This window comes from Pteropus alecto, unplaced genomic scaffold (assembly GCF_000325575.1).
Source record: "Pteropus alecto unplaced genomic scaffold, ASM32557v1 scaffold92, whole genome shotgun sequence".
NCBI lineage: Eukaryota > Metazoa > Chordata > Mammalia > Chiroptera > Pteropodidae > Pteropus > Pteropus alecto.
The window spans coordinates 10,663,522-10,676,073 of record NW_006432447.1 but is presented as its reverse complement, the minus strand read 5'-3'; the positions used below and the strand labels follow the sequence as shown (position 1 = coordinate 10,676,073).

The following is a 12,552-nucleotide window of genomic DNA, read 5'->3' as shown; positions in this document are numbered from 1 at the left end:
TAAGATGGGAACAAACTCACTTTTAGCAAGAGGTAACTTAGAGGTCCTGGGTAAGGGGAAAGAAACTTGGATAGGGTAGGGCAGGCATTTTTGGTGGGTCTCTGATGAGCCTCTCCTCTCTCCACTCACAGCTGAGCTCCCGCGGTCTTCAGCAGTAAGGCTGGCCTCCCTGCGAGACCTGCCTGCCCAGCTCCTGGAGCTGTATCAGCAGGGCTTCTCACTGGCGGCCCTGCATCCTTTCGTGCAGCCAACCCACGAGCAGGAGAAGACACCCCTTGAGCACATCTTCAGGGCCATCCTGATCAAGAAAACCGAAAGGTAAGGCCTCCAAGGGTAGATGGTTAGCATCGTGAGGTGGCTAATGTATGTTCACATGGCTTCTGCCCTCTGACGGGTAAGGCAAAACATTAGACAACAAGAGAGAAGTTACATAGTGCCCTGTGACTGTCCAAGCCCGACTGCAGAAGTAAAGAGTTTCATTTTACATCCTTTCTCTCCTTTAATTTATTAGATTAAACTTAGCTAGGAAAATATTTCCTCTGAACAGGTATACTTTCAGAATGATGCAACTAGTTAAAGTATAATACTATAATCTGAAAAGCATGGCTAGAAAACACACCAAGTTTTTAAAGGCTACATACAAACTTAATGTCTTTCCCCAAACTCTAGAAATACTTTACCATTTGAGCCCACCATAAGTTCTGTCAATCACTTGGAAGGAAAAGCAAAACCTACTTGAACCAAGTGCTGAAATTGATTTGGTCTTGATTTTTATTTTCAAGGCTTTGAGGATGTTTTTCAGTATAGCTTGCCCAATTGAATGCTTAATCTTATGTTTTCAGTGGATCTAATTAGGAAAAGGGAGGTGGTGGTTGGTTTCTCAAAAGGAGCAATAAATATTAATTTTAAAGAATTTTTTTAAACAATGAAGGTGGGATAGAAAACACAGTATGCTTTCGCTGCTTTTGTAAAAATAAATATTGAAATAAAGTCTGGCAGAGGAAATCAGATCTGTCTTTTGGCCAACTATTATGGGAGAAATGACAACACGGGTCACATATTAAAAAGAGAGAAAGTGCAGAGTGACTGCTTCTTTTTCTGTCTTTTTAGAAGTTGCTTTGCCCGGTGGACAGACTTTGGGCGAGTGAGCTCAGGAGGGACAGCTGGGAGGCAGGAAGCTGTGTGACTAAGATGGGTTCCTCTTTTTGGAAAGCAGATTTCTTCATTTCTTCATGGCTGATTGAGCTCTGGGGCTCTTGGTCCAGGTCAACATGCATTAGAATTTGAAGCGAAAGGTGGCATGCACCTTTGCTAATGTCCAGAATTACCGTGGTATTTGTAGAGTGAAACTATTTTTAACATCTGCCTTTTTAGCATATTGGTTTCTTTATGTCTATTGGCTGTGGATCAATACCTGGGTCAATCACAAGGGGAAATTGTTCTGGGAGCCTTAGTGGTTTCAGGTTTCACGGCCACATGAGACTGTAGGTCACATTTATTGAGTGTTCACTGTGTGCCAGGCTTTATGAGTATCGTTTCATTCTCATAATCAGCCTATGAAGTAGATTCCATTTTTATTTCTATTTTAAAGGTAAAGAAGCTGAGGCCCAGATGTTGAGTTATTTGTCAAGGCCGCACAAGATCGTGGCAAGAAGATCTCTGACTTGATCCCAGGCAGACTAACTCCCTAACTACACCTCAACCCTGGTGTGAAGCACCTGCTGTGCTTCTGTACCCATGATTCCGTGGGCAATCCCTTTATGACAAGAAGTTGAGGAGGGTATCTTTGATTTTTAGATGAGGTAGCAGTTTCATTACTCCTCCGTTTTACTACTCAGTGGTCTTCAAATCAAAAAGAATTTCAGAAAGAGAAATAAAACTGACATACCATGTGCCTTTCAATTTACATAAGGCATTCACTGGGCTCCAGTATTTCTATCCCTTCGGTTATTCCATTGGCCTTGATATTTAGATAGGAGAAGTTCACTTTGGTCAGGCCACAGAAGTATCTCTCAGTGTAATTCCACTATAGGAGGTCATGTTAGCACAGGACTTACCATGAAGTCAGCACATTAGAAATGAACTTGACTCTAAGTGTAAAGATGTCTTTTTTTTTTTTTCTGCTATGGAATAGCTCTTCTCAAGCATTCTATGAATTTCCTAGAGATAGTGTTCAAGTGCAGAATCTGAATTCAGCAGCTCTAGGGTGGGCCTTGTGACTCTGCATTTCCAACATGTGCCCAGATGATGCCCATGCTGCTGGTCCATGGACCACACTTAGAGTAGCAAGGGCATGAAGGACCCAAATAATTCTTATCTGGATTCATGCTTGACACTCACAAACACTACTGGGGATTACCATGTCACTCCGAGGGAAAATTTTGATCACCTGGAAAGGTGATAAAGAACATAGGGCACCTGGTGAAGAGGGCCCGTGTTCTAGGTTGCACTTGGCTACTAGTAAGTGGTGTAGGGCGGGGCACATCAATAGATTTTTCTAGCACTAAATGATTTTCAAGGTCTAAAGCAACTCTAAATTATCTGACTGGATGAGGTGGATGAGGAAAGTCCTTTTCAGGAGTAAGAACAACCACTTTTGGGACTAGTCCATTAAATCCAGAAGTGGAGCTGGGGTATTCATTAGGGCAGGCCATGAGCTAATGAGCTTACTTTCTAGAAAAGAAAAATGAATCAAGCTGTTAAGAAATGAGACAGTGGTATGCAGGAGAGTTTTCAAAAAAGAGAAGATGGCATTCTCCTTGGGTTTGAGTTCGCTCTAATCTAGAGTGCCTGAACTACCTGCCTGCCTGGATGACTTTAATGATGACTCTAATTCCTTAATAAACAGATTGTAGAGAAAGAAATCCCTTGGATAACTTTGTGCTGCATCTTTGAAACTGACCCATCTTTTTTTTTTTTTTTTTAAGAAAATTGCAAATGGCAATTCACCATTCTCATGGCAAGTATGACCAAAGAAATTTACTCCACTTCCATGTCCCATTAGTATTGGGTGGGAGGAGTGGTAAGCAGTCATTATACAATGTAATTTTATTTTATTTTTTAATTTAAACTTTAGTTTATTATTATTTTCAAGTATACAGCACATTGGTTAGACATTTATATAGTTTGCAAAACAATCCCCCTAATTGCTCTTTCTCTCCTCTGGCTCTCCATCTAGCTATTACATTAATGCTAACTGCATTCCCTATGCCGTGCTCCCCATCCCCATGACCATCTATCAACTACGAATTTGTACTTCTTTAATCCTTCACTCTATTTTCCCAGCTCTGCCAACCTCCTTCCCCTCTGGCTACCACCAGATTGTCCTCTATATTTGTGAGTCTGTTTTTGATTAGTTCTTTTTGTTCCTTAGATTCCACATATAAGTAAAATCCTATGGTATTTGTCTTTGTCTGATTTATTTCACTCAGCTTAATAACCTCTGGGTCCATCCATGTCATTGCAAATGGTAGGATTTCATTTTTTAATGGCTGAGCAATATTCCATTGTATATATGAACCATAACTTCTTTATCCAATCATCTGCTGATGGGCATTTAGGTTGCTTCCATAGCTTAACTATTGTAAATAGTGCTGCTATGAACATAGGGGTGCATAGATCTTTACAAATTGGTTTTCTTTGGATAAATATCCAGAAGTACAATTGTTGGGTCAAAAGTTACATCCATTTTTAATTTTTTGAGAAAATTCCAGACTGTTTTCCATAGCAGCTGTACCCATTTGCAATCCCACCAACAGTGTATGAGGATTCCCTTTTCCCCGCATCCTCACCAATACTTGTCGTTTTTTGATTTATTGATGATAGCCTTTCTGACAGGTGTGAAGTGATATCTCATTGTGGTTTTAATTTGCATTACTCTGATGATTAGTGACCTTGAGCATCTTTTCATATATCTATTAGCCATCTGTATTTCTTCTTTGGAGAAGTATCCGTTCAGATCTTCTGACCATTTTTAAATTAATTGGATTGTTTTTTTGTTGTTGAGTTGTATGAGCGCTTTATATTTTTGAATATTAACCTCTTATCAGATGTATCATAAGCGAATATCTTCCATTCAGTCTGTTTGTCTGTTGTCTTTTTGTTTTATTGATGGTTTCCTTTGCTGTACAAAAACTTTTTAGTTTGATGTAGTCCCATTTATTTATTTTTTCTTTTCTTTCCCTTGCCCGAGGAGATATGTCCGAATGTAATTTTAAAGAACAGACATTTTCTCTTCTAGTAAATGCAATAACCATGTGTTTTTGCATCATGAGGAAAAAACCCCATGCTATCGAAAATAAACAAAAAAACACAACAGAAGCTTTTTTTGTCAGGAGAGAGTTTAAGTAGTAAAAACAAAGCAAAAGAAATCTTATGTGATTAATATTTAATACAGACAGTTGAGACGATATTTTTCACAGTCTACCAGAGTGTTGACAGCCATAGATACTATTAAATGAAATAATTTCGCTCTCCAAGAGGAAATAACTGGTATTTTATATTTTCTAAGTAGACCACATTGAAAGAGCTGTAGATAAATGTTCTAGAGTACTATCAGTCCAGATCAAGTTCATTAGCAAAAATCACCATGGGATGACTACTTGAAACTTGGATATTAACTTTAATATGTTCGAAAGGTGAACATAAGTTTTTAGTAAGTAACCAGACTTCAGGGTCTGCAGTAAGACCAGGGAAAGGAACAGAACCATACAAGCTTACATTCATTCATTTGCAAACACTTATTAAGCTTATGTCCTTTGTAAGATACATGCTAGGAGCTGTACTTAGTGGGAAGTTAGAAGGTGCAGGTGCAAGGGTCACCTGGGCATGGAGTCTGCTTTCCAGGTACCTGCAGTTTCACTGAGAAAATAAGATGTGTTCCTCATGCAAAGGGAGTTTGGAAAAAAGAGAAGTCACCTTCTGCTATAAGCACAGTACAGTGTTTTCTAGTGGCGTGTGGGTAATTTGAAAGCATCATTTACAGTCTAACTGGATTATTAATGAGTCATTCCCAAAGCTCGGTGCAGTAACATTCCTCTGAGCCCTCTCTCACTTTGACAAGTTTCACTTACATCCATGAAAAATTACCTGATCTTTTCTTTTGGAAATTCTGATAACCGCTATTTCATTTTAAGATGGCAGGCCAAATCACATATCTGACTATAAATTGTTCTTAATCCTGAGTGTTGAATTTAAAGTCAGTTACTTTGAAAACTGACTCGAGAATGAATAGCCAAATGAGATACTTAGTGAAAGAGGGTTTGTACTTCCTTCTCTCTAGTCTTTCTTTGGAACATTTAGTGATTTTTACAGACAATATAGTTAGTTAGTTGCATTCACTCTGAATTCTAAATATAGTTAAGTTGTCCTTCATTTTTTTCGGGCAGTTTTCCTAAGGAACGAGTTGCCAAAGACCTCCAAACTTGATGGCTAAGTGGAGTCAGTTATTAAAATGTCAGTTCTGAAGTTTCATGAGTGTGGGTTTAATTCTAGGTTGGATCTAGGGCTGTAGACTAAGTACAAAAATGCATTGTGCCACTCCATTTTTCAGCTATTGAATTGTCATTCATGCAAAGAGCTAGTTCAGGGTGTCAGTGATGTGTTCTTCATCACTAATGGGTTGAAGCCATTTGGGTCCAGGTTCCCTGGAATGATGCCTTATATGGTACAAGGGACCAGTACACTCATCAGGTGCCTTTGGGCCTAGGGGCAGGGGGCAGGGCACACAGAGGAACTGCAGGTAATGCACGGGTAGGATTCTGAAGCCCTGGGTAGGAGGTGGAAAATGCATATAATCAAAACTGCCCTTGAAGATCTCTTTAATTGCTCATGAAATGTAACACTGTAGCATCTCTCTACCTGACTAATGCATGTTTTCCTTCAAGACTATATCAGATTGGTGTTTCCAACAGTGAGACTCATGGGGAAGTAAGTTGGTTCTGGTTTATAGCGGGTGTTCATTAGAATCACACCTAGGGTGCTGAGATGCTTGCACCTAGAGAGGTGTGTGTGGGAGCTGAGATTGAAGAAACAGGATCTCCACGCCTTCTGTCTCACATCCATTCTGGGGCACATCTGCCTGCTGAGTAGAATAACTGGCACCGTTTTAAGTGGTAAACGTTCTTCCCTTTCAGTTAGATTTTTCTAAGATAAACATGTGTGATGTAGCTTCACTATGCAAAGATGACTCGAAAGAGCTCCCAGCTCTCAAGAAACTTATCTACTAGGGGGATGTAAAGTATATATGCAAATTATGTGAATGTCCAGCTTAATTTGTGGGTCTTGGTTTTCACTTCTCACCTGGAATTTGTTAATGGGGGGTGCTCTAGAGAAGGAGGCTCAAGGCTCCCGTTTGCTAAGGGTCTGGAATGATGGGTGGCTTTGAATAGGGACAGAGATAGTGAGAAGGGTCTCCCAGGCAGAGACCGGCCCAGGAGAGTCTGGAGCCTGGAGCTGGGAAAGTGAGCCACGGATGATGTGGGGAGACTAGAGCATGAGGTCCAGAGGGAATCAGGGAGAAGAGGCACGAGAAGCATGGGGGTCTTTATCAGGTGGTCTCTGATGTTGGACTAAGGAGTTTGAAGTCAGTGAAGAACCAATGCAATATTTTTGTATGGTTTTGCTTTGTTTTAGAGGAACAACCATTAGAGGTGCTGAGTTTTCAAACACTTAAGAAGGGAAGAAAATGGAAGTTGAGAAAACATGGCGATAATTATAGTGAGAGATGATCGGTAATGAAAGTAGTTTGTAGTAAGAAGCTAAAGAAGAGATAAATGTGAGATGTGTTCAATAAGTGGAAATATCGGATTTAATGTTTAGCTGGAAATGGACAGCATGGAGGAAGAGGAAGAATCAAAATATGAGTGAGCTTTGATTCCTAGTGTCTCAGAGGATTAACTAGAAGAGGGAGGGGTTGGGGCTGGGGAAGGGGATGTGTCTGGATGGGGCTTTCCCAGAAGTAGATGATGAGAAGAGGAACATGAGGATGAGGAAAGGGAGAAAGCCATCAAGGGTGCGTCCACCGCAGGAGGAGCGCAAATGAGGTCAGTTTGGTGGGATCCTGTTTGTGGCAGTTGCTGGCAACAAGATGTCCACTGAGAGGTGTCCAGGAGCCGAGAGAGAAGTCTAAGCTGGGTGAGGCTATGGTGAGCCCATGAGGAGAGGCCCACTTCATTGTCGCTCGACTGAGCCCAGGCTGCCGTGGTCCTTGTTTTCTGTACCAGATGCCTCCGGCGATGCTCAGAGGAGATGCAGTGGCTTGCCAAGAGGAGAGCTGTGCTAAGCGAGTTGCCCTGTTCCAGACTGACCATATGCTTTGAGTCTGAGAAGTTTTTCCTCTCAGCGCGCATCGGCAAGCTGTGTCTCAAATACTGTGAGCAGCACAGATTGCTGCATGAGTCAGCTCTGGCCACCCAGTGTCAAGCGATGCAGAGAGAGACAATTCTTTTGGCTTTTTGCTGCTTTATTTCCAAGAAAGCAAATCTCAGAGAGTGCTCAGCTTTACTCTTTGCCTCCCCTCTTGGGTCCAGAAATCTGAAATTCTGAAGACTCTGCCTTTATTCTAAAATAGGGTTTGTAAACTCAGGGGCCTGCGGGAACCAGCCTTCTTGAGTGAGGACTCTTGAATATTGGAGAGCCAATGCCTAACTCTGCCCCATTGTTGCCAAGTATTGCCAAATCTTGTACTTTTTTCAAGAAAAGCCAAAAATCTGGATTTTTGAATATGAAAACTTCTCTTTTTTAACTCTAATCTCACTTTATAAAAATAACATTGCGTAGCCCCCCACCCACCCACTGGCTGCCAACTTGCAATCTTAAAGATTTCAGATGTTCTGATGCTTGTTTCGGTGGGGTTAATCGTCTACCCTTTGAGCTGCCTACTCTCCCTTTTATACACAGTACTCATCATACTTCTCAGATGCTCTCGTTATTGCTTTTTTATATCTGCTCACCTTCCCTCCGTCTTGCTAAATCTTCTTTCATCTTTGGATTCCCGTTACTTACTTAGAGTGTCAGGTGCTGAATAGGTGTTGCTTGACAGAATTTTCCTGAATTGAGTGGAATAAAACCATGCCCTGAAATTTTGCTACCATCCTTCATTAAAGGACCATAAATTCATGGCAAGATAGATCTGTCTTTGGTTTACATATTTACCAGTACCAGAAGTGCATCCTGATAATGCAGACACACAGCATAGAACAATGTAGTGAAATGTGCACACATGCACACGCACACACACACACATACACACACACACAGAAGATTCTTTCATTGCTCAAATAACAGTGATTTGCCACAGGTATGTTATTTTTCACTGTTTTTTTTCTTTTTAAAAAACATCCAAAGGATGGCCTTCAAAGAAAAGGAAATCGTCGTGGACCTTAAGTGGAGTACAAATGCATTACATTGCCTACTTTATAGCCCACAAGGTAACATGAACATTTTCTTTGGCATTTGAAAAGGGCAAAATTGGGAAAGTACAAAATTATATTGGAACTAAAAAGAAAATCCTTTCAAAAATTATAGTTGAAAGTGTCCTCTTTAAGTGGCCTTGTGTCTCTTTATGTCTAATTTCTACCAATTACTTTGACTCTTGGGAGAATCATAAGGCTTCTGGAAAGAGGTTTCATAATTAAATGAAATACACAGGGGGTGGTAGCGCCTACCGGGGTGTGCCCTAGAAAATGCTCACACATGAGGCTGGGGTTCAGCCCTAGAGCATGCTGATTGTTGGAATCACACACGGAGAAGAAAACTAACGCTAGGCTTAGCAGTGATTGACATGTGTTGCTGTGGTGGAGAAACCAGAGCAGCTGGTTTATTCCCAGGAAGCAGAAATCAAGGAAGGTGGATTCAAAGTTCTTTCCTTAAATCAGAGCAGAGAATACAAAAGTGTTGTTTAGCACGGAGGTCATTATTTTGGATTTGGATATAAGAAAGGCCCCCACTGTTTGCTTGCAGCTGCCCCTTGTTGCTGGCATGGTATCATCCTTCATCAGTTTTCTCAAGCTTCCCTGAGCTGTTGGGAGAACTTGATTAGCTCTCTAGGGCTGCCACGTTACCCCCCACGGAGCTGTCCAGCATCACCGAAGACTACCTTAATGTATTCCTCCTATTTTCCCATTTCACATGGAGCGACACCCTTTTCTGGTGTGTTGAAGTTTCAAGATTCCCTGTTAATTATTGTGTTTGCACTTTCCAATCTAATATGCCAGCATAAAGCCACCTTCTCTTGAGGGAGAGTTTGTGCCAATCCATACCCCTAAATGGCTCGCCTGGTTATTCATAGTCTCTCCTTCCAGGGCATCAGCTTTTATCCCAATGGAGAGAATAAGAGAGATGTGCATTGTTTTAATGAAAGCTCATTTTTCCCACTTCGTAGCTGTCCTTGGTTGCCTGTGTCTTTCCCCACATTTTATTATTTATTTATTTTGTCTCCTCAGAGAGGGAATTAGTAAACTAGTGATTGCCAGTCTTCCTCCAGAAGTAGTTTGGAATGGCAGAGGACAGTGAGCAGGTACCCAAAACACAGAAGCAAAAGCACTAAATTTCTTTGAAATTTTCTATTGATCTTAAAACTTATGCAAATACTACAGTAGCATGAAGTGTCTGTATTTGTTTTAAAATAAAATAAATAAAAGCTCCCTCTCCCTCCTACATGTACACACAATCTTAAAAAAAAAAATGGACTCTCTAGGCATTGCAGGTGGACTAGAGGGCCACTTACTATTTTGAGAGCCATATGCAAACAATGTAGGTAATTTAGTTGCAAATAGTTTTACTAAAGTGTTAGATTTTTGTATTTATATGCCTATCCCATATTAAATTTAGGAACTCAGATGGTCTTACTTTAAATTTTCCTGGCAAAATCTTTTTTGTCTTTTCTTTGTCAATCAAAGGTAACTTAGATTGTGCGTGTGTTTTCAAGCTGAGAAAGATATAATGGGCATTATCAGTGATGGGTCCTTGAAAAGACTAGTACTAATCGAATTTTACATTTTTAGCTATGAATGCAGCAGCAGGTGAGAAATAACTTTCAGATCCATCTTAAGTACATTATTAGTGATTTCAATGTCTTAAGATTTTGATATAATGATCATCTCTATAATCTAGCTGTTTTCTGTAATTTTTAAGTGGTCGAAAGATAGAACCATTTTACAAAGAGGTAGATGCTATAAATATGATTTAGTGGAGTACATCATTTCATTTGCCTCTTATTCATCAACCATGAGTTAGAACTTAAAATGGCTACAAAGACTTGAAAAACTAAATTACTAACTCGTATTCATACAACACCTGTTTTCTGAGGGTCTGAGAGCAATTTTGCTTCATTCCTGTATGTGTTAAGTGTTGTAATTTATTCTCACTGTGTCCTCTCGATGGTTATTTTTGTTGTTAATATTTGTTGAAAACATTATTATGCATTCAGCAGAGGTTTTTCACTTATTCTATTTTGTAGCTGAAAAGTCTATTATCTTCCCTTATACCCTTCCTCCTCCCATTTTATATCCTAGGAAAATTAGGTTGAAGAAGTTATTAATGACTTCTCAGTGAAGTGTGGTGTGAGTAAGTGGGAATGTGTAGTATAGGTATGGGGCTTAGGTTCCATCTTGAGGCTCACTTTTCTTATGCAGAACATTTGTTTATATGTTTGCAGCCACTTCCTAATATAATTTATCATCTATGCTAATAGTCAGAATAGCTGCCATTTATTTATTTCTGTGGTTGGCCAGAGTCCTTGCTCATTACTTCATGATATACATTCTTTACTCTCGAAAGCCATGATGAAGAAAATAAGCTTCAGTGGCGACTTATCCAGAGTCACACTTTTGGTGAATGGAGGAGCCAGTATTCACATTGGGATTTGTCTGCTTCGAACACTGTTCCTTTTTATCTTTTAACCACTAGAGTTAGGATAGGATTTCTCAATCTACATGGTTTCTCAACTGTTGACATTTTGGGCCAGATAAGTCTTTGTGTGGGAGAATGTTCTGTGCATTGTAGGATGTATAGCAGCATTCCTGACTTCTACCCACTAGATTTCAAGCAAACGTCCCCTTTCCCCACCTCTGCAGTTATGACAATCAGAAATGTCCCCAGACATTACCAGATGTCCCCTGACAGAAAATACCACCCCCAGTTGAGAACCACTGGGTTAGAGTTGGGGTATGAGGTAGGGAGTCTAACTTTATCTTCTTCCAGATTATCTCCTTTGCCAACAGCATTTATTACATTAAATTAACTGCCACTGAATCAAATTCCACTTTTATTCCAAGTTGGATTTATATATATACCATAATCTATTCCTGATTCTTGTCGTTCCTTTAATCTATTTATTGATTTTTGTGCTAATATGCTATTTTGTTTACAATAAAATTTTAGTGTATATTATTATCTGGTAGGGCACTATTCTTCTTTTTCAGGATCTTGGCAACTTTTGCACATTGAGTTTTTCATATAAAGTCTAAAGTAATTTTCTTCAGTACCCAGCAAACCCTGTTGAAATCATAATTATATTTACATACTAATTTGAGAAGAATTTCCAACATGTGTTTTCAAGAATATAGAATTCAATGTTATTGGAAGTAAATTTTTATTTCAGAGCTCTGTGACCATTCTGAAAATTCTATGTACTGTCTACCAAAGTGGAGTAGACATACCCATGTTGAAGGAGAACAGAGGTATCTATGTATATTTATGTATATTGAAAAATTAGGAAAGAAATTACACATGTGGTTAGGGTATCATTTGTACATCTTCCCCCATCATTTTCAGCATTTTCCCCATAATACCAGACCTTTACCAACAGAAGTGATGAATGAGGAAGGGAAAATCAGAAAGGGCAGTGACCCTTCGATGGGTTAGCTATTTACCTTCTTCCTACTTCAGAACTCCCCTGGTGGACTCTAGTTAGGTGCTTTATATAAAGATTCACTAGGATTTGTTTACTTGGCTATTTTTTTCCTCACGCATTTCTGAAGCTTTACTAATATTAGGGGATACTTTTGACTCCAGCAGCCTCATTTATTTATTTATTTATTTATTTATTTATTTATTTATTTATTCATTTATTTTAGATTTGGTTCATTTTGCAAAGAGGTCTGAAATTGTCTGAAATCTTTTCTCCATTGTTCTGAAAATGTATTTGGAAAGCAGCAGTTTATTCCCCTTCCCCTTGCCCCTACCCCAACCCACTAACAGTTTGCAGAGACAAGAAATACCTAAAATCTCTCTCCCATCCATCTGCTCCCTCTACAAAAATCTTAGTTCAGCTCCTGTTTCTGCTCTCCTAAAATATTCTTCCCCTCTCCCTATATCATACACAATGCCACTTGCTTAATCTTCCTGAAATCTGTATTTTAGTATCTTCTTTTGTCTAAGACCGTCCGTGACTCTCCTTTATCTGAAAGTGAAGTCCAGTCCCATCTTGTAGCGACACACACCCATTCTTTCTTTCCAACTTCATTTCTTACTTTTCTGCTCTATCAACTAACTGCAGAGCCTCAATCTCAGATACATCTTAACAGCGAATTCGTCCATATATTCACTAGG

General features: G+C 39.6%; 1 protein-coding gene across 1 annotated transcript in view; it reads left to right on the top strand.

Moving 5' to 3' along the window:
- Positions 1 to 12,552, top strand: part of RFTN1 (raftlin, lipid raft linker 1) — a 186,459-nt gene that overhangs the window by 76,477 nt on the left and 97,430 nt on the right. Inside the window, 1 exon segment of the mRNA XM_006907267.3 lies at positions 132 to 318. Coding sequence (XP_006907329.1) covers positions 132 to 318 — 187 coding nt within the window.